Source organism: Symphalangus syndactylus, chromosome 14 (genome assembly GCF_028878055.3).
Source record: "Symphalangus syndactylus isolate Jambi chromosome 14, NHGRI_mSymSyn1-v2.1_pri, whole genome shotgun sequence".
Classification (NCBI taxonomy): Eukaryota; Metazoa; Chordata; class Mammalia; order Primates; family Hylobatidae; genus Symphalangus; species Symphalangus syndactylus.
The window spans coordinates 50,917,374-50,939,485 of NC_072436.2; the positions used below are offsets into that span (position 1 = coordinate 50,917,374).

Below are 22,112 nucleotides of genomic sequence, written 5' to 3' on the forward strand. Positions count from 1 at the left end.
TGCAAGCTCTGCCTGCCGAGTTCACGCCATTCTTCTGCCTCAGCCTCCTGAGTAGCTGGGACTACAGGCACCCGCCACCACACCCGGCTAATTTTTTGTATTTTTAGTAGAGACAGGGTTTCACCTTGTTAGCCAGGATGGTCTTGATCTCCTGACCTCGTGATCCGCCCGCCTCGGCCTCCCAAAGTGCTAGGATTACAGGCTAGACACATTGCTTTTAATGCACAGAAGTGGGGTTCTGTTAACAAGAAGAGGGGCTGGCACAGTTTGTTTCAACGAAATGATGCTTGCTCTCATCTCCTTTCCGCCTCCTCTTCCTCTTGCTCAGGCACCCTAAAACCTGCCTCAGGCCTTTCATACCCCATGGCCCTTTTGGGATCATTGTTCTGATCCATACTCCCTGCAATCACTCTCTGAAGATGGGATCTTGCCCCTTCTATCTGGCTCCCAGCACCTAGAGAGGGATTAAGGGACAGCTTTCTAGGGTACCATCCATTAGAGGTAATAAAAGTGACTCCCTGCAATCACTCTCTGAAGATGGGATCTTGCCCCTTCTATCTGGCTCCCAGCACCTAGAGAGGGATTAAGGGACAGCTTTCTAGGGTACCATCCATTAGAGGTAATAAAAGTGTTACTGTAATAACAGAAGTCTGGTGCCAGCTGACTCAAGTTTCCGTATAACTGACGAAATGTGAGTAGATCCTACCACTTGTTGAAATAAATAGACCCCTCCAGTGGGAATCTACAAAACATCCCCCTAAGATGTCAACTCTCCTGTCTTACATAAAGGTTGAACAGACATATAATAAAGACTGGTAGGTTTGAGGACTGAAAATCATTTGCCTGCCTGGGGCTCTGCAGACTCTTCCAGCTTCTCTTTCCCTCCCAAGCCCCCGGGACCAGGCCAGTGACTACTGGGCCTGGAAGAGACCAGAACCATATAATGAGAACTTTGTAACTCTCTGGTGTTTGTTAGCTGGGCTAATTACTCACGTCTTTTTACTTTTACTGATGAGCAGAGAATCCTTAAAATGAAACAAGATCTGAATGTTTCCCTGTGGGGGCAGCAAGAAAGTAGACAGGTTGCATTCCAGCTTTAGGGGCGACAAACCTAAGGGGCTAAGGGAGTCCTCCTTGGCAGTTTCATGCTGGACTGAGCTCCAGGAAGGTCCAATGGGACTTCCCAAGAAGCGCCACCAAAGATGGGATTTAAAAGGAAAGAGGCGTGGTGGTGAAGCGGTGCTAAAGAGGTAGTGTGGGTAGACGGGGCCTGGGAGGTCAATGTGGAGGCTGTTTCTGTGACCCAGCCTAAATGGGGCCCAAATGAGGCAGCAACTAATGTGACAGAAAGGAGAGGAACGGCACAAGAAGTATTTGAAATTAAAATCAACAGTTCATAACTGACTTCAGATGGAATGTCAATTTAGGAGAAAGTGCTGAACAAAATCACATTAGAAAAATAGACTACAGTATAATATATATTACATTGCAGAAATCAATGTGATTTCATGACTGGAAATGTTTTCAGCTCCATCACAACAGGATGACCCAATAACAGCAACAGAGGCAGCGCTTGACCCAATACCAGCTCTTAGTCTTACTCTAGGCGTCCAGATTTTAATTTCTACTTTTTTTTTTTTTTTTTTTTTTTTAACTAAAAGGAATCAGGACTCCTTGGAGGGTAGTTGCCTGCATGCTTTGAGATAGGAAAAATAAAATAAATAAATAAATCAGTATGGGCCTTGATTGTGTTGTTCCCAGAAGGAAATCTGGAGTCTGATTTCTGATGGGCAATGCTAAAAAGAGAAAAGAGCCAAACACAGGAGCTGGCTCTCACTGGCCAGGTTGTACCAATTTGAGCATGAAATAAATAACAATGGTCAATTAGAAAAGTTGAGTTCATAAAAGGCCATGAGTTCCTGACTTCATCCTTAAATTAAAACATGAAATATAAAAAAGATAATTGTAATTTAAAAAGGAATCAATATCATAGATGTGCCTAAGTGTGGTTAGGCAAAAATCCTATAAGAGTTGTTTTCTTTTTTGTGTTTCCAGTGAGCTTTTTTCTCCAGAAAAATAAAGCTGTTTGTATGCATAGTGTGAAATTAATGCATGTCTGCCCAAAAAGCTGCTAACAGGTATCTCTAGAGGATCCAAATTATTTATTTATCTGGGACATTAATGGCAGACTTGGAGACCTTCAGGCTCTGCCTACACGAAGTAAAGAGAGAAACCAAAGCAGTCTTGTACCAAAACAAATTTTACCAGATAATTTAGACAAGAGTGTAAAATGTCATGGCTTAGAACAGTTGGCTGGTTCCCCATGTTGCATGCACAAACAACATTTTAAAATTAATGTAATGAATTTTAGTTGAATTAGAGACAGTAAACTGAGTTAGTTGAAAAGATCATAAACTTAGTGTACTTGAGTTCACGTTTCAGTCATTTCACATGAGCCAAGCCTTTATAGTTTTACAAATAGAAAGGTCATGGTTTTTCTGGAAATAGGACAGGGTTGCAAAATAGCCTTTTAATGAGCAAACTTTAATGAATAGCAGTTTAGGGATTAAACTTCCCATGATGCATGTGGGTTTAAAGAAATATTACACAATGAGTTTTCCGAGTTTATCCAAATTCTGAACAAGTGTAAGATTTAAGCAAAGCTAAATCAAATTAGTAGCAAGGCACACTCTGCCCTTTTTTAATGACTTCCAGCTAGAAAATCCTAGGACGATAAATATGCTGTCCATTAAAAATCTTGTTCTGCTTAAAAAAAATGCTGACAGCAAATTAAATTACAGTTCTATTACAGGCAAATCAGATCTAGAAAACTTTGAATTTATAAAACATTTAAAAATAGTTAATCCAGTTTCACACAGCATTTTTAAGAAGGGGGTTCATTTCTGGTTCCTTTAAAGTGTAAGTGTTCCAGTACGTGCAAAATATTTTCACTTACCTTTTTCTCAGGAATAGAATAATTGTGTAATAAAACTTTTTGGATGTATTTATACGGCACCCTCTCATGCCATCCAAAACTGATCCTAGTCATAGACCTGGGAAGAGCCATCCCCATTCTACATGGGAGGAGTAGGAGCAGAGAGCCATAACAATGCAGCAGGGAAAGGAACTTTGCTCTCTTGGGCCAATGCTTTTGGAAAGGGCATTGCCATCGCAGTGGTTCTCAACCACAGTACTCCAGGGTACCCTCCTTCAGCCCCATGAAGCCTCATGATGGGGTGGCTGTCTGTAGTTGGCAGAAATCTTCTAGATGCTGCAGCTATGCCCCCACCAAGATGGCATATGTGCACACATCCTATATGGAGACACACATACGCTGCCCACATCACTGATATCTAAGTGTTGGTGGCGAAACCCCATGCAGTTCCAGCCTGAGTGAGTTTAATGATGGGCTATAAATGCTTTGGTGGAGAATGTTTTGGTCACCTCCATGGATTTTGCCTGTGTCAAGATTGAGATGTTGGCCGGGCGTGGTGGCTCACACCTGTAATCCTAGCACTTTGGTAGGCCGAGGTGGGCTGATCACTTGACGTCAGGAGTTTGAGACCACCCTGGCCAATAGGGCAAAACCCCGTCTCTACTAAAAACACAAAAATTAGTGGGGTATGGTGGTGGGTGCCTGTAATCCCAGTTACTCGGGAGGCTGAAGCAGGAGAATCACTTGAACCAGGAGGCAGAGGTTACATTGAGCCGAGATTGTGCCACTGCGCTCCAGGCTGGGCAAGAGAGAGAGAGACTCTGTCTCAAAAAAAAAAAAAAAAAAAAAAATTGAGATGTTTCCAGAAACTTTTTCTGTTTTGTTTTGCTGTCACTTCTTCAGTAAACCATTGTTTTTTGGACGCAAACTTTAATACAAAGATCAGAACCTGATAGGCCGATGCACATATTGCAGCTCAAAAAGCTGATGGCTTGCTTTCATCTTTTCTGTATCTTTGATTATCCTTGAAACATCTTGAAATTAGAAAAAAAGAATTACTGGTGAAAAGATGTATGCAGGGACGTATAACAAGGGACAGAGGAAATTGTACAAATTTGTTAATTTATTACAAAATTTTCACTCACAGAAAAACACAAGAAAACTTTTATACTTTTATATTTGGGAAAGGAACTGGTATCTCAGATACAAAATAATTTACACATAAGCCATACAATTTTATTTTATATAGAAATAGGTCATTATTACAACGGCTGTACAATTCACTACGCTTCATCTTATAATTACATAAAATCTTTTCTTTAGAAACATCTCAACATAACAAAACATACAAAAAAAGCAAAGTGCATTTTGAAAAGGAAAATCCAATTCTCAGTATTCTCATGAAGATATGTAGAAAGATGCAGCATTCTCACTCAAAGGGCCAGCACGCGGCAGGGTCTCCTTGGGGACTGCAGTCCCCCAGGCCTGTCGGGCTTGTGAAACCTCTCCCCTCACAGACTTGGAGTTCTCAGCAGAATTCTGGAATGTTGGCTGGCATGATTGTGCTTTGCTTTGAGTCCACCTTTGTAGTTGCAATCAATGAAGTAAATAGGAAATAGTCCAGTGTTTTATTTAGGGGCTAAAAAATCACCACCAGCATGGCATGGGGTGAAAGGCCTCATCCCATTAGGGTTTAGGCCAGAAAGTGTGAATCTGTAGCTTGGTTAATAACAACCAGCTTCTCTGATTGGTGGGCTGTTGTTACTGTGGTCTCTGAATGAAGCCATGAGACCTTATTATTTTTTTAAAAAAACAGAAAGTGCCTAAGTTATTTCCTCTGTGCAGCTGTGCAAATTAAAACAAAAACAACCATTTAAAAATAATGAAAAATAATCTCTTTATTCCCTCTCTCCAACAGATCTCTGACCCAGTCCTTCTCCAATAAAAAGGAAAGACCATCAAGAGCGTGAAGGCCAGCTAGCGCAGATGGGCGGGCCACAGGTGGCTAGAGCAACCGGTGTACTCTCGGGGGATGCAGCGAGATGCGCCATCTCTGACGGTAAACCGACCAACGATGCCTACACGGGGCACCTGGTTCCTGTCCAGTATGGCTATAGAGTGTGCCCAAGAACCTCGGAGGCAAGAGAAACGCGGTCAATATTCCTGATCATTTCCACTGCAGCAAGCGCTGCACTCCAGAGATGGTTACCATCCAGGAGTTCTGAAACGTATGCAGTGTGCACAAAAGCCAGGGGTTTAGTTCAGACTCCTCTCCCCATCTCCTGTGGCCACCCCCCTCATCCATTGGTTAAAGCTGATTGTGTCCCGACTTCAGTGCCGGGGCACTATCGGGGCGGCTGCTGGAGGCCTGACGACTCAGACAGACTGCTGACCCTTCGGGGAGGACGTAGGGGCTGGGGCTGTGCTGGGAGTGGTTGGGGGTAGCCCAGGGTCCCTGGCTGTTGTGAGTAGGTGGAGAGAAGTAGCGAGTCCTGCTGCTCACTGTGCAAAGAGGTTGGTGCCTGTACCTAGAAAAAAAAAGAACAAAGGGCTTCAGCAGTGGTTCTGATGTCCGCTCCTCAACTGTCTTACAGGGCAGTGCGGGGCATGCTGAAGGCTGAGTTAGACTACAGGGCTGTCTTTCTTGGGGAGTCATGTGGGGAGAGGTGGCTCTGGCAAGACCTGGGGGTGTGGTGGGGATGGGGACTAAAGGAACCTTAGGGTGAATTCTGAAGCTAAGTTCTCTGCCAATAGTGGGGGCACCTTCTGGCCCAATCGGCCTAGGCCTGTGGCTATATGGCTATGGGGAATGGTTTCGTAAACACGTGCACATGATCTACATGTAGCCAGAATGTTTTTGGATGATGGAACCTGAGGCCACATGCAGGTAGTTGACGGGGCAGAATCCAAACACACATACAGTTTGCACACTTTTCACTGCTGGTCCCTGATCCTGTAGCTACCTCCAGATTCACCAGCACCTACTAGGAGCATCTTGATTGGAAGTTTAGAAGCTTTGACTGGCCAAAGCCTGACTTCGGAAACTTCAGTCTTGTCACCCACTATTCCCTTCCATGAAATCTCCTCTTGCAAGTAACCCAGCACTCCCCTGCTCTCAAAGCTGCCCAGGCACAGCTGCCCTGAACTTTTGTTCAGGCTGTCTGGCTGGAACACTGTCCCTTTATCTTCACCCTCACCCACACTTCGGGCATTTCCTGGACATCAGACTCTGCAGTGGCTGCCTTCTGAGCCCTCCCTCTTCTCAAGTCCCTTCCTCCATAAAGGCTTCCCCACCACAGCACTCCCACTGTTCCCAAATCTGAGCCTGACTGCATTCTGTGCTAACCCACCTCTCTGCACCCCACCCCATGCCCCTAAGGGCAATGAGTGGGCCGAAGAGCTCTCTGTATTCATAACCTGCATGTTGTATGCAACAGGTGCGTGCAAACTTGTCTGTTGCTCATTTCCCATCCAAAATCACTTCTGGGTCTCGAGAACTGACAAGATCTGCAAAGCCAAAGTCTGAGTTGACTCCCACTATGCGTGAGGTCAGGGAGATCTGAAAATTATAGCACAGATGGCTTAGCAGCATTGGAATTAAATTACATTCTAGAACTTCAAGGACAGCTATCTTCATCACTATCTACAGTACTCAAGAGGTCTCAGCTACTGCTCATTCTCCATGGCTTTGCAGGTGCAGGTGGGGCTGCAGGCCAGGGAGGAAGCCCCCCAGGGCAGGGAAGGGCTAGGGTGAAGAGGGGCACCCTGCACATGGGCGAGGGAAAGCCAGGCCCTTCTGGAGCTTGGCAGACACAGACGTGTGGCTCCCACGTGAACCTGTGGACCAGTGGCTCTCACCTTCCCTGCTTTTGGCATACTTGGCACTTGCTTGAAGTAATTTTTGCCTTCGAAGTAGTGACCACATGTAAATAAGCTCCAAATTTTCCTGGCAAGCCCAATTTCACACATCACTGTATTTATGAAGGCAGGTTAATGGATCTTTAACTAAATGTGATTTGACTTTATGTTTATATAGGACTTTATAAACACACTGAAAAGTCCAACATAGTCATCAATGTTTTTTGACTTTTGCTCTAAAAACTGTGAACATATCAAGATGCAAATCCTTGAGTAAAAACTACTTTTTAAAAAAGGAACCTTTTCAGCGCATAACCACATAAGGCATAATAGCCGACTCGTAATTTCATGTACTCTGTAGACCTAGACTTCATAACCTTTAAGCATGAAAAACAATCAAATAAGAATCTTGCTGGGGCTTACTTCTATACTAGGGATAGAACAACCTTGAAAGCAAGGGAATGAAATATCTTTGAGACTTGGGGTGCGGAGTGTGGCCCGGCTCCCAGGCCTGCACGGGGGCCCCCTGGGCCGTGGCACCCACCTGCAGGTAGTGCTGCGGTGGCTGCTGCCGGGCCTGTGCGGGCTGCAGGGGCGATGGTTGGGAGGCGGGGAAGCTGGGGTGGAGCACCGCCTGCCCCATCAGCAGGACGGGCATCGGGGCGCTGCTGCTGTTGGCAGGGTGTGCATCTGGATTTTGAAACACGGTCTGGCTCTGTGCATACCTGTTTCACGTGGGAAGGAGAAAACAGGTCCTTTAAGAAAGCAGCATTGATATGACACCAAAAGCACGAGCAACAAAGAAAAAACAAATAAGTTGGACTTCATAAGAAACTTTTGGCCAGGAGTGGTGGCTCATGCCTGTAATCCCAGCACTTTGGGAGGCCGAGGTGGGTGGATCACAAGGTCAGGAGATTGAGATCAGCCTGGCCAATATGGTGAAACCCCCGTCTCTACTAAAAATATAAAAATTAGCCAGGTGTCATGTTGGACACCTATAGTCCCAGCTACTTGGGAGGCTGAGGCAGGAGAATAGCTTGAACCCGGGAGGTGGAGATTGTAGTGAGCTGAGATCGCACCACTGCACTCCAGCCTGGGCGACAGACTGAGACTCCATCCCAAAGGAAAAAAAAAAGAAACTTCTGTGCATCAAAAGATGCTATCAACACTATCAACAGAGGGAAAAGGCAGCCCACGGAGTGGGGGAAGATATTTGCACATCACATATCTAATAAGAGACTGATACCAGAATATATAAAGAATGCCTACAACTCCACAACAAGAAACCCACACAACCCAATCAAACAATGGGCATTGGGGCTGACATTTCTCCAAAGAGAAGCTAGAAATGGCCAACACACACATGAAAACATGCTCAGCGTCACTAGCCATTCCATTAGGGTAAAGCAGATCAAAACCAAAATGAGATGTCCCTTCACACTCATCACGATGGTGATTATCAAAAAACCAGGAAGTAACTTCACATGGCCCATGGCCGGGAGGAGAGAGAGAACAAGGGGGAGGGGCTACACACTTTTTTTTTTTTTTTTTTTTTTTTTTTTTTGAGACGGAGTCTCGCTCTGTCACCCAGGCTGGAGTGCAGTGGCGCAATCTCGGCTCACTGCAAGCTCCGCCTCCCGGGTTCACGCCATTCTCCTGCCTCAGCCTCTCTGAGTAGCTGGGACTACAGGCGCCCGCCACCACGCCCGGCTAATTTTTTGTATTTTTAGTAGAGACGGGGTTTCACTGTGGTCTCGATCTCCTGACCTCGGGGGCTACACACTTTTAAACAAACAGATCTAGGGGGAACTCTATCACAAGAACAGCAAGGGGGAAGTCCCCACCCGTGATCAATCACCTCCCACCAGGCCACACCTCCAACACTAGGGATTACAATTCAACATAAGATTTTGGTGGGGACACAGAGCCAACATTTAACACAGTGGCTGCAGCATTGGACAATTCCCACCAACAGAGCACTCAAGTTCAAGTGATTCTCCTGCTTCAGCCTCCTGAGTAGCTGGGATTACAGGCGTTGTGCCACCACACCCGGCTAATTTTTGTATTTTTAGTAGAGATGGGGTTTCACCATGTTGGCCAAACTGGTCTTGAACTTCTGACCTCAGGTGATCCGCCCGCCTTGGCCTCCCAAAGTGTTGGGATCACAGGCATGAGCCACTGGGCCCAGCCTATTTCCACTTATTTGGATCATTTAGGAAGACCAGGTAAAATCCGAAAGCAAAACCAGCCCACTTTCCCCCGCCTAATGATAGACATGAACGAACTTTACAGACGGCTCCCCACAACCTGCAGGTCCCTCCTTACCCTCCTGTGACCAAAGGGAGGGCCAGAAAGTCTCGGGGGCAGAGACTGCCTAGAAAGTTATCCTGAGGCATGGGGAGACCCCAGACAGGGCCAACAAGGTGGACTTTGAAGATTCAGGGAGCCCAAGGGGCCTGTGGCCTGGAGTTAGCTGGCCTGCAGCCCCACCATCTGCACTGTGTGGCCTTCGAGAATGTAACCTAACCCCTTTAAAGCCCAGCCTCTTCACAGTTTAAAAAAAAAAAACAAAAAACAAACAAACAAAAAATGAGCATGTGCCTACACCCTAGGGTTTTTATCGGGATAAAATGAAATAACGAATATACAGACCCTGACCCTCAGAAAGGCAGTAACCATCTGCTGTTACTCTCAGTCTTGGCTGAAGGAGGGCACAGAAGGACTTCCAGGGAGAGGGGCCTGGGGGTGCCTGCGAGGCCTCTACATGAGGGCATCCCCGGCCTGATCGGCTAGCACTGTCCTGGTTAGCTCTGGACGCAAAGTCAACCAGTGTTAATATGAAGGAGATGTCTGTGTGATAGCTCTATTTCTGCCTCATTCCCAAGGGCTAGAAACTGTTTTCCAGCAGCTTTTAAACTATTCCCCCTGTGTCTCCAGTAACCGTTGTCCCTAGTAATTAAGTAGCTGAGTAAAGCTGCTTCTGGTCCTGCGGGTGCTAGTGGAGAGGAGGCTGGGGAAGGGAGAGAGGGGGCTGCTTGTCTGGGAGAGAAGGGCCTGAGCACAGTGCCAGAAGCACGGAGCACCATATGTGCCTGCGGCACGTCAGCTGGAGCCTGGGGGAGGGTCCTTGGGAAGGGGGATGTCTCCAGGGGTGAGGGCTTTTAGAGGGCTTTACAGGCATAAAGAAGTCGGAAGATGATGGCAAATGGCGGGGTGTGAGTTGTTTCATTCAGTGCTGCTCTAAGCATGGAGCGCTGAGTTTTTTCTGCTTAATTGGGACACAGTAGAAGAAAAGCTGAGCAGCGTCCCCTTCACAGCTGTGGGCACACTCAGACCCTGCTTTTAGCGCAAGGCTCATGTGAGTGCTGCTGCCCCAGGCAGGTGAGTCTGGCCGGCCTGGAACCATTCCACCAGCGCTTGCCTCCTGCCTCCCGCCAGGGTCCACGTACTTGACTTGCCGTCCCGTCCTGCTGACCTCCGAGGGCTGCCTTGCGTCACAGGACCCGGGCATCATGGGCTGGATGGGCTGGCTCAGCAACAGCCTTTAAGCAGAGGTGGGGAAATAGGAAACTGATCAGCACCTGAACCACAGACCCACTGGTCGTGGCAGCACTTGCTCAGCCTGGCTGGACCCTTTATGGTTGACCCTAATCCCTACTCTCCTGGCTTCATTCTCAGAGGATGATGGACGCAGTGGGTAACCTCCCCTGGACCTCAGGACCCCAAGCCCTGTCCTCTGCTTCCTTAGCTGAGATCAACTGTGGACACTTTGGAATCTGTCTGAACTCTGCCTCCGTCTAAAGCAGAAAGTAGAGCTGAAATGAATGGGGTAAAGTGATGCCTGGGTTATCCTTTAAACAAGGGCAGTCTCGTACCTGAGCTGCCGATCATGGCTGAAGTCTGGGCTGGGCTGGCACTGGCTGGCATCCTGGGAGGTGGAAGCAGGTGTGGTCAGATTCAGACTTGGCGGGAGCACAGCTGTGGCGCTGCTGAACGGGGACACTAGGCTGCTTCCAGAGCGGCCACTGCTCTGCATTAGCTGTGAGCTTCTCACTGGCTTTGGACCCTGGAGCATCATTTCAATGAGAAAGGTAAGACTTGGACTCAACCCTGGGGCCATCTCTCCAGGAAACCTCCCAGTGTCTCCTCCTTCTACCTACCCTTGCCTTTCCTCTAAATCAGAACCTCCCAACTACTGAATTACTTTGATCTTGTGACTGTCTTCCCCACTGGATTGTATTTGAATCCCTTGGGCCTAGGACAATGCCGGACTCCAGGCAGGCAAGTAGCAAATGTGCCTCGAACTGAACTACTTTCTGCTTCAAATTCCACTGCAGACACGTGGCCCTCCTGGCTGCTTCTCCAACTCACCAGGCCTACTCCTGCCCTAGGGCCTTTCCATGAGCTGACTGCTCTGTGGAATGCTCTTCCCCTGACATTGACATGGCTCATTCTTTCACCCCCTCAGGTCTTGACTCAAATATTATCTTCTTCATGAGGCCTTACCCGGCTACCTCTACACCTCCAGCCCATTCCCGGCCCTCACCAGCATTCCTGTACTATTGCACATACTATAATTTTTGCATGTTCGTCTCTCTCCTCACTTGGAACAGAGATTCTTTTTTCTTTTCTTTTTTGTTCACTGCTTTCCCTCAGTGCTCAGAATTTAGTGCCTGGCACGCAGTGAGTTGAGTGAAATAATAAATGAATGAGGAAGTGGACTTGCACCTGCTTTGGGTTGTCTATTTCACTGATTATCCATTCATCCTATAACACCGTGCTCTCATTCTTAAAGTTTTTACAAAATTTTCCAGTATCAGATAGTATAAATCCTTCCTCAGTTTTCTCTTTTCCAAAATTTTCTTAGCTCTTCTCACCTATTTTTCTGATGACCTTTTACATCAAAAGGCTGTATTTTCAAGCAAAACCCTTACATTTGAAGAAAGATGGCCTAAACACTTCCATATGTGTGCTTATCCGTATTGTACTGCAGGTTATCTAAGTTCCCAGATTCTCTACTGGACTACAAGCTCCTTGAGGCCCAGGACAACTCTTGCTCATCATTGTTCCCCTGGGCCTTGGTGAATTCAGGAGCTCAGCTGACTTTACCAAAGCCACGAGGGCATGGGAATGTGAGGCTGGAGGAAAGGCTGCCTTCCCATCTGTTATCCTCCAGAAACCCTGCTCCAGACTTCTGAATTCCATTCAATTTGAGTGCCATTTATCTGCTGGCGATTTTGTCCAATTGCAAGGTCACTGGTGGCTTGGAATAGGTGGAAATGGCTACAAGCGTTTGGCAAAGAGTCTAGGGGGCCTGGAGGAGCAGGGAGGCCTGGAGGAGCAGGGGGCACCTGGGGCAAGGGACAGTGAACAGCAGTGGTTGCTCACGTGGGTGATGGTTAAAACCAGAGTAGATGGCGGGGACCGTGGACGTTGAGTGTTGGGACATTCAGCTGCCAGTGGGTCTCTGGGATGGCCATATCTGCCTCCAGCCCTAAGTCAGCATCAAAGGTGAACATTTCAGCTGAGTGTTATATTTAAGCACGAGAGCAAGGGACTGAGGTGGACATTTATAAAACACAGAAGGAAGCCAATACAACTTGGGGTTTCAAAGTGACTTTAACAGAAGAAGGAAAAGAAGGCTCACTCCCAAATCTACCCCCAGTCCATAACGGAACAGGGCAGTAGGCCTCAGTTCACATAGGCTGTGGGAATCAAGTATGTCCCAAACTGCAAGAGGGTGTCTGCTCTAGAGGCAAGGAGTGAAGGTGGCAAGGAGCACATTTACCTGGGTTGATATCACACTTGATTCTCTGAGCAGGTGCTGGCTTGTGACCTGGGCAGAGGAGATCTGCCCTGGAAGTTGGGGGCCCGCCCCGAGCTGGGGCTGAGTCACTGCAGCTGACCTTTGCTGTAGCTGCTGCTGGGCCTCAGGTCGCTGGGTGCTGCTGAAGCTCAGGGATACAGCTGGCTGCTGCAGGAACATCTGGAAGCAGAACAGAAATGCCTGTGAAGTTGGGGTCATGGGTACCTCACCAGTGTGCACCTCCTTTGCATTCCCTGTGCCCAGTAAGAACTTTCTTGCTCTGAGCTGCCTAGAAATAGTTCATTTACTCCACTGGTGGACATGGAGCACCTGTGATGCCCCAAGCTCAGTGCAAGGCACTGGCCACAGAGCCAGGGGCTGGAGAGACACTCTCTCTGCCTTCATGAAGGTTATAGGCAAGTGACTGAGGCCTAACAATGTGAAAGCTGTTTAGACCCAGATATTCTCTAAATAATGTGATGTACTTGTTTAGAATCTAGGTTGGCTTACCAGCTTCTTACTAGAAGGGAGAAATACCTGGTGAGTGGAATGCATGATGCAGTAATGATAATATTGCATCATGATATAGGGGCAGAGGGATGGCTCACCTGTGGCCACATTGCCCTTGCAGTAAGACCAGGCTCTATGTTTGCCCTTGAATCTCTGACCAGTGACTAGTGTCTGTACTCACGTTGCTGTTGAGAATCTTCAACCCAGTGCTCTCAGCTGAGACGGCAGATCTCTCATTAATTAAGGAACCACATTCCCAGGCAGGCCAATAAGCATGGATATGATCACATAACATCAAGTCCATGCACTTTAAAATTATGTTCAAGTTTTGTAATCATCATGAGCATCTCTGTGTTTTGTTACCTAAGATGTCTCAGAGACATTTAAAAGGCCACAGTATATTAGCCTGGTAGTTTTAATTTGAAAGATTTAAGAGAATTTGAGGTGTTCTTGAGAATCCTGATTTAGTTCAAATAAGTTTGGTGTGTTTGATTTAAAACAGTTGTTTATGCTGGGCGCTGTGGCTAATGCCTGTATTACAGCACTTTGGGAGGCCAAGGCGGGCAGATCGCTTGAGGCCAGGAGCTTGAGACCAGTCTGACCAATATGGTGAAACCCTGTCTCTACTAAAAATACAAAAATTAGCCGGGTGTGGTGGCGCACGCCTGTAATCCCAGATATTCAGGAGGCTGAGGCAGGGGAATCGCTTGAACCTGGGAGGCAGAGGTTGCAGTGAGCCGAGGTCGTGCCACTGCACTCTAGCCTGGGCAACAGGGTGAGACTCTGTCTCAAAAATGAATAAATAAATTAAACAGTTGTTTAGGTGCTTAGAAAGATTTTACTTCTTAGCTTTATAAGTCTGCCTTGTTAGGTACATAAAATGCTTGAAAGATGCAGATAAATTGAATGTGTAAATGAATAGCTTTGGTAAATAATGTTGATTATTCACAATCAACCTGTCAACTAATTGAACATAAATAAAAATCTAGTTAGAGCATTGCTCTTTTTAGACCAAATTAGTAGATTCATAAATAAAATAGAATCTGTCACTTGACTCTAAAGTTTTAAGGAAGACAACTTTTGTAATTTTAATAATAATTTAATGACAGACCTGAAACTGGCTTTTTAAACAAAAGTACCTCTTGGGTATTAAAAACATCAGATGGCATTGTGTCTATCATGATTCTCAACATGCACTGTTCCAGTCCATCAGGCCCTTAGCTTGGAGTTCTTTAGGGGGAAGGCTCTCTGGCTCCCAGCATCTGACGTTTTTCACCCCATTCCTGTACTCAGTGCAGTCCCACCTCATAAGCAGTACAGGACCGACAGGCTGACATCTGCTGAGTGTCAGCACAGGTTTGGAGAGGCAGGTGAGGATCCCACCATGCAGGCGCCCTGGGGAGACTCATGGATCAGTTCGCCAAGCGTCTGCTTCATGGGTGGGGTCGAGCCACTTACCAGAGGCCTGAGATGGGCAGGTGGCTGAGCTGGGGCTGGGTTCTGATCTTTCTACCATCCCACGGGACCTCCCCAAACTCCTCTCATGCCCCACCCACCACAGAGAAGTCTGCAGTTTTGAAATGAGGACTCCTTGTCACTTTAGAAATTAAGAAGAATTTTCTGGGTATCCATCATTTTACACATTTTGAGGATTCATGTTTTATGCAATCCCAGCTCCCTATTAAAATACGGCTCATTTATAGCACATACGGCAACCTATACTTCATCACTTCAGCAAAAACCTAGTAGTCAAAACCAATTTCCATGCGTTTTTCTGGTAGGACACAATTTATCTTTTGATTAGAGTTCGAATAAATCCAACCTTTATCGATGAGCGGCAGTATAATTTACCTTAAAGCAGACCTCCCTTAGCTCAAATTCCCACCCTACCATTTACTAGCAGTATGGCCTTGGGCAACTTTAATAACTTTCCAAAGCCTTAGTTTCCTCATTAGTAAAAAATAGTGACATTAAAAAAAATAGTGACATTAAGAGCATATATCTTATTAAGGACTAAATGAAGTTAATGCATATAAATGACCTGAGACATAGTAATTACTGAATGAATGTCAGATAATAACAACATTCAAAATGAAAAAAGGAGCTTTTTCCTCCTTTGCCTCTTTGGGCATACAAAAACTGTTTGATAAATGAATGAATGGAATAAACGCATGTATGAATGAATAAACATATGAATGGTGCTTTCACTCAGAGAAGGGCAAACTATGTCTGCTAGTATTATTTATGTAACAGACTGTAACAGCAAGGTGTGCTGCTCTGTCCCATCGATGTATATCCTCTGACAGTAGAAACCCTGTCCTGTTTATCTTTCTGTATCCTCACAGTGCTTAACCACGTGCCTGGTAAATAAAGGGTGTCTGTCAGATGGATGGATGGATTAAAGGATGGATGGAAGGAAGAAAGGATGGGCAGAAGGATGGATAGAAGGGAGGGTGGCTAGAAGAAAGGATGGACAGATGGCGGCCGGATGGAAGGAAGGATGGATGGAAGGATGGATAGATGGTGGCTGGATGGAAGGACGGATGGAAGGATGAATAGATGATGGCTGGATGGAAGAATGGATAGATGATGGCTGGATGGAAGGAAGGACGGATGGAAGGACGGATAGATGGATGGATGAACCAGTTGAGGAACACATCATTTGCCATTGCTACAGGTGTCCTTCTAGGCATTCCTTGGAGCAGCCAGCAGAGGGCGCGCATGCTCTCAAAAAGAGCAAGAGGCAGCCTTGGAGGGGGCGATGGGCCTTTCAGCACAACAGTTCTTGTCCAGGTAGCCCCATTCATGACCCCATCCAGGTGCAAACACCAGCAGCCCTTCAGGACTTCTTCCTCATAACCCAACGTTTTTTTTTTTTTTTTTTTAAATAGTAAGCATCACAGGCACATATAGCCTTGATGAAAGTTTTGAAGCAATGAAGTAAAGCATCACAAGTCCACTGAGGTTGGGATAAAGGCCACTGGGTAGGGGACCGGTTCCTGGTTTGCTGCTGGGCACAGCCATACTTCTGTTTATCAACAATAAAGTAGAATTTTGTGGCTTAAGGAGATGGTGACTTAAAAGGGCTCTGAGGTCAACTTTATAGAAAACATAAAAAAAAAACAGTTCTCCAAGTGGGAAAGGTTATCAGAGAAAACAAACCAACAACTTCTAATTTTCAAGAACAAACCAATCCTACACTCACAGATGATTTTTCATTAGTGTTATCTGCTTATTTCTACAAATATTTGTCATTACAGGACATTTGAGAAGTATACAAAATAGACAAGTAATATAATGAAACCTTGGCATCATCATTAGACTTCAACAATCATCAACGTTTTGTCATTCTTATCTATCCCTCTACTTTTGGGGGTGGGCTGGAGTCATTTGTACTTGCTTATTCTTCACATTTGAATCACACGTTCAGTTTAAAAAAAAAAAACAAATATCACATTTTGTAACATATTTAAGTCTTACAAAAAAACAAGGCAGACTCCTTGAGGAAATATCCTCTGTCTCGACTATCTGTGGATTTCCATGATCTCTGGAAAATTCCACTGCAAAGATAAGGCCTCAGGAATGAACACAGGGCAGGAAGGCACCGGAGGGTGCAATTCCCATGCCGGCTGGCTCAGAACATCCCTCGGTGCACTCTGGCATAGGTACTTTGGGGTTAACCAAAGGCATGGGTCACAAGGAGGAAAAATACTTTGTTATAACAGGAGTGAAAGTGATAACCCTGCTGCCTGTTATTTTAAAATTCAGCCTTAATGTTGAAAAGGCAGGAAGTAGAAAAACTCCAGGCACTGAGGGGGATGTTCATACGCCTACCTCAATTTTAGCAGTTTCTGGCTCGATTTCCCCCTTCCTGTTAGTGTAAAAATTCCATTAAAGTAATTGGAGTCAGGCAAGCGTTGGGCTCCCAGTCAGGCCCTGGATCAGTGAGAAAAATATTCCAGCTGGGAAGGCGTAAGTAAAAAGCCACTTTTTACCTATTCTGGTAAAAGGTGGAATGGCAGCTCGGTGACTCCATTTCTTTTCACGAGAAGGCCGAGCCTTTTCCTGGTCAATTTAAGGGTGCGCTGAGGAGGTGGGGAGAGCAGCAGGGCTCTGGCATGGCCCAGGCTGCCTGAGTGAAGCCTGCTCAAGGCACACAGCCGTGTCTTGAGGGGAGCAGGCAGGGAGGTGGCCTCTCCAGGGCGGGGCTCTTCTCCTTAAGGTGAGCAGCCACCTCTGAGAGGCCTGTGCAGGGGCAGGAAGGGGAGGGACAGTGAACATCTAGAAAGCCACCAGGAGTGCCCGAGGGCCAGGCGGAGCTGCTGGGACCTCAGCGAGGCAAGATGGCCAAACGAGCATCTCCCTAAGCCCCCAGACACCTGCACCACTGTGTATTAATCTCAGCGTGCACTGGCTCACGGCGCTGTGCCCCAACAGAACCCGCCTGTCGCCTGTGGTAGGTGTGGCTGTACTTCAGAAGCTGTGTGGCCAGGGGAGGGTCTGCGTAGATGGTGATGGGGGAAGCAACAGGGACAGTGCTCCGGCAGAGATGTCATTTCTGCTTCTTTCTGTCCCTTCTAAGGGTCTCCAAATGCTTAGTGCTCCCAGGGCAGATGCCAAGGTTAGCTAGAGTTACATTTACAATCAAAGGCTGGGTCAGAATCAGGCACTTCTGAAGATACACAGTCCTGGACTAATATAAGTAAAACATTATATATTATTAAAAGAGATCCAATATGTAAAGGTTTTCCTCCAAAACAAAACAAGACCTTTCCAAACAATTCTAATATCTGGGGGTCACAGTGAGAGCCTCTGCAGCTGGGCCTTGCAGAGCCTCCCTGCTGGCACACCACAAATGGGGTGCCACCCAGCTCCCTCTGCAGTTTCCAGTAGGCTGTGATATGGATATCATCATTTCCCACAGCTCCCTGGATGCTTGCGTTGGATGAGAAACAGCAGAGCTGCTTCCATCTCCTCCTGATGGCAGCCTGGGCTGGGAGCTAGGAAAGCAAAGTTATAGAGGTGCAGGGAGGCAATATCCAGGACCGAGGCAGGCATCCATGCAGAGCAATCCAACGCCAAGTGCACAAGTGCAAATGCAGGTGGAGGCAGCAAGCAGATGTGCCTGCCAGAGCGAGGGGCGAGGGAAGAGGACATCAGGGGTGTGGCCTGGAGGCAGAGATGAGGACCGGGATTTGTTCCTTGTCCTTTGCGGAGACTGCAATATGCTTTCATAAGCAAATTGGGCTTGGCAGGGCAGTGCACAGGGCTTGGGAGGAAGTCCTGGCTGCCCGGAAATGGTGGCAGGACCCCTCCCCACACAGCAGCAGGGACAGAGGCCAGCCCGGGAAGGGGATCACCTGGACGTTGGAGTCCTGGACCAGGCAGAGCTGCTCCTGGATCTTGTGGAGCTCTTCCTGTTGCCACCGGATATTGGCCTGCAGAATCCGTGTCCGCTGCTCTAGCTGGTCTTTGATGGTCTGGAACATGCTGAACTGTGCCGAAAACTTCAAGGTGGAGCCGAAAAACATAACCAGATGAAAGAGTTATTTCAGCCTTGCAGGCAGATCTTGCTGCTGCTCGGTGTGTACACTTCATTTCCGTCCCTTAGCCGTCTTTCCCAGCATCCCTAAGGAGTCCGCGGCTGGGTCCTGGGCAGTGAACAGGGGCTGCAGATGAGGTCTGGGCATCCCGGGGGCCCCTGTGCCAGTCTTTCTCAGGCTAGCTATGACAGCAGGCCCGCCTGAATCTGCAGACCTGACTTACTGCCCTGCAGTCTGGGAGGGCCACAGAATTAGGACAGGATTTTGTAAGCAATGTTCACAAACTGATATTCCAAATTTAGAGAGATGAACAAACGGTTCTGGAGATGAATGTCAAAAGCAGGGCATCAGAGTCCCTTTTCCCCCTCATTTAGGGCATAGCAGTTTGTATGTGACAGCTTCACAGGCATTTTTGGGTCCGGTCATTATCCTAAATCTGATCCTGCTCTCTCCAAAACAGCCTGGGATCATCAAGGACTTATCATTCCCCTCACCCTCCCCTCTCCAGCCTTACTTGCTATTATGCACATCTCGGAAATCTGTACAAAAAAAGAACAAAACAATCACCCGGTCTTTGCCCCGGGGGCCCCCTCTCCAGTGTGACTGACCTCGGGGTAAAGACAGGGTGATTGTTTTGGGTCTCCCCTTCCTTTGGACCCTTAATCCTTTCTGAGGAAGGAGGTTGGCCTTAGGAAACTTGCAGGTAGTCTCTGCCTCTTGTCCTGTCTCCCTCAACATAGGCTCCTCCGCTTCCAGGAAACACTGTTTGGGAGGGATGGCAGGAGGGGCCTGTAGCCCCTGCTCTGGGCTCTTTGGGGCTATGACTCCCATATCTTGAGGCAAATGAGTTTGCTAGATTCATTCTGTTTTTCTCTTTCTCCCTTTTTACCATTACTTAACCTCCGCTCCCTCAATCTCTAGCCCAACAATCTCCCTAGTCTGTTTCCTGCCCGCTGTCTTTTGCAAATGCCCCCAGGGCCTCTCTCTTTTCCTCTGCCCTTTGACCTCCCAGACATAGGGAACCAAGGAGAGCAGGAGAGTTGAGAAACAGGATGAAATAACTGAAAGCATAGCTTCTGAGGCAGCAAAATAATAATAAAAAGAACCAGTAAGAATAAGAATAGCAGGTGCTGACAAGTGCAGAGACCCTCAGGTGCCAGCTGCTGCCCCAGGCAAGTAGAGGTACACATGTTGTGCTTCTTCACGATGAGCCCATGCCACCCTAAGAGGCTGCACCTTGCTGGAAGTCACCCAGCGAGATGGTGGCAGCACCAACATGTAAATCCCAAGTCTTAGGAGCTGAGCGAGGCCAAGAAGTTTTGCCCACAAGACACTCCCACCTTGACCAGAGTGGCTTTGACCTCAGACTTCCTTTAAAAGGAAGGTTCTGTTGCTACCCATGCATTTAAAAATACCTGCGCGGAGCCGGGGATGGTGACTCACACCTGTAATCCCAGCACTTTGAGAGGCCGAGGTGGGTGGATCACCTGAGGTCAGGAGTTTGAGACCAGCCTGGCCAACATGGCGAAACCCCATCTCCACTAAAAAATACAAAAATGAGCCAGGCGTGGTGGTGGGCACCTGTAATCCCAGCTACTCGGGAGGCTGAGGCAGAAGAATTGCTTGAACCCGGGAGGCAGAGGTTGCAGTGAGCTGAGACTGCACCACTGCACTCCAGCCTGGGCAACAGAGTGAGACTCCGTCTCAAAAAATATATATATAAACAAAAATAACAAAAATTTAAAAAAAATACCTGCACTATCCCAGACTCACAAAAATGCCAGTCAGATTGTGACTAATCAGACCATTCTGTGAGGATTTTGAAAGAGAATTAAACCGAGAAAGCAAACGAGCTATTGCAAGTATTTAACGAAACACAAAAGTTTCTCTGGCAGGTTCTACAAAGTCGGGAAACTCAGGGTTGCCCCTTCCACCTGCAGTGGAGGCGGCTCATGGGTGCCGAGTTGGCTTGGAAAGGGAGCGGCGATGGGCTGGGTTAGGAGGTGGTAGCTGCCTCTCACATTATTCTGATGTTTTCAAGGCCTCCCAGACACCCCATCATTAGGCCCTCCTTACCTTCTTGATGGTGATGTTTTTGATAAAGAGATCTACTCTAATTTAAAGACATTTTAGAACCGCAGTATGAAGAAAGAGGCTTTTTGGAAAACCACCAGTTACCCAGATAACCGCTCCTCAGATTTTGGATTTCATTTTTCCCGCCTTTCCCTGAAGGGTGAGGGGAGTGAGGGAAAAATCCCAGAATCTCATTGTTTCATATGAAGTGGGTATGGGAAGAACTGTGTGACTTTATGCAGGGATGTCTTAAAGAATATAGTTACTGGTTGGGCATGGTGGCTTATGCCTGTAATCCCAGCACTTTGGGAGGCTGAGGTGGGCGGATCACCTGAGGTCAGGAATTCAAGACCAGCCTGGCCAACATGGTGAAACCCCGTCTCTACAAAAAATACAAAATTAGCTGGGTGTAGTGGTGCATTTCTGCAATCCCAGCTACTTGGGAGGCTGAGGCAGAAGAATCACTAGAACCCAGGAGGTGGAGGTTGCAGTAAGCCAAGATGCTGCCATTGCACTCCAGCCTGGGCAAAAAGAGTGAAACTCTGTCTCAAAAAAAAAAAAAAAAAAAAAAAAAGAATATAATTATTAAATATAGTACATATGACAGACTAAGAAGTTCAATAAATGAAAAATCAGAATTCCAAAAGAGACTGTATCACACCGTTGTGTCTTATAAACACAGACATTCTTTATAATGCAAGACCCAGAAGTTAAAGACATTTTCATTTTATGCCCCTTTGGATTAAAAGGTTACTAATTTCATACCAAATAGGCCTTGGAAATTTAAAGAGAAAAACAGTATTCAGGTTTTTTTTTTTTTTCTTTTGGCCTAATGAGGGTGAATATAGGCAGTTTTAATGAGTAGATTCCAGAAGGGTAGCTTTTACACCACTCTTCAAGCCTGACTCTGGCCAAGCAGCACGCGTTAGCATGTGTCTTACTCCAGAAATGCATGAGAGACCCCCACTAAGAGGGCATATGTTCCGAAATAGTTTTCATCAGTGGTGACAGATGTGTGCCAAGACAGAGAGGGGGCACCCTGAGAAGGGTGTGCCCAGGGGCACCTGCTGCTGAACCGCCATCTGAGACGCAGCTGCGCTTGTGGCCATGGTCTGGGCAGAGCTAAGTCTCCTATGAGGGAACTGAAGTCAGAGCTCAGGCCTGGGCAGGGTTTGTCACTCCCCGTGTTCGTAACTCCCTGCTGAAGCACATCCCTGCTGTCCCCCTGCCGCACCATCTGGCAACCTCCTACCCACCTTTCCGGGGCCAACTCAAGCGTCACCTCCTCCAGGAAGCCACGTCAGACTTCCCTGGGCAGAATATTTCCTTCGTGGTGCTATAAAAATGCATGCCCTGCCACGGCGGCGTCTCTGTTTACGTGCCTGTC

General features: G+C 47.1%; 1 protein-coding gene across 6 annotated transcripts in view; it reads right to left on the minus strand.

Moving 5' to 3' along the window:
- Positions 1-4,807: 4,807 nt before the first annotated feature.
- Positions 4,808-22,112, minus strand: part of NPAS2 (neuronal PAS domain protein 2) — a 178,084-nt gene continuing 160,779 nt past the window's right edge. For 5 of the 6 annotated variants that reach the window (XM_063617618.1, XM_055243626.2, XM_055243624.2 and 2 more), the window contains 6 exons: positions 18,470-18,616; positions 12,582-12,779; positions 10,669-10,859; positions 10,243-10,335; positions 7,338-7,518; positions 4,808-5,463 (listed from right to left, as the gene is read on the minus strand). In XM_063617618.1, coding sequence (XP_063473688.1) covers positions 5,281-5,463; positions 7,338-7,518; positions 10,243-10,335; positions 10,669-10,859; positions 12,582-12,779; positions 18,470-18,616 — 993 coding nt within the window. In that variant the 3' untranslated portion in view covers positions 4,808-5,280. The remainder of the gene's footprint in view (positions 5,464-7,337; positions 7,519-10,242; positions 10,336-10,668; positions 10,860-12,581; positions 12,780-18,469; positions 18,617-22,112) is intronic. The other variant, XM_055243625.2, reaches the window with a different exon arrangement.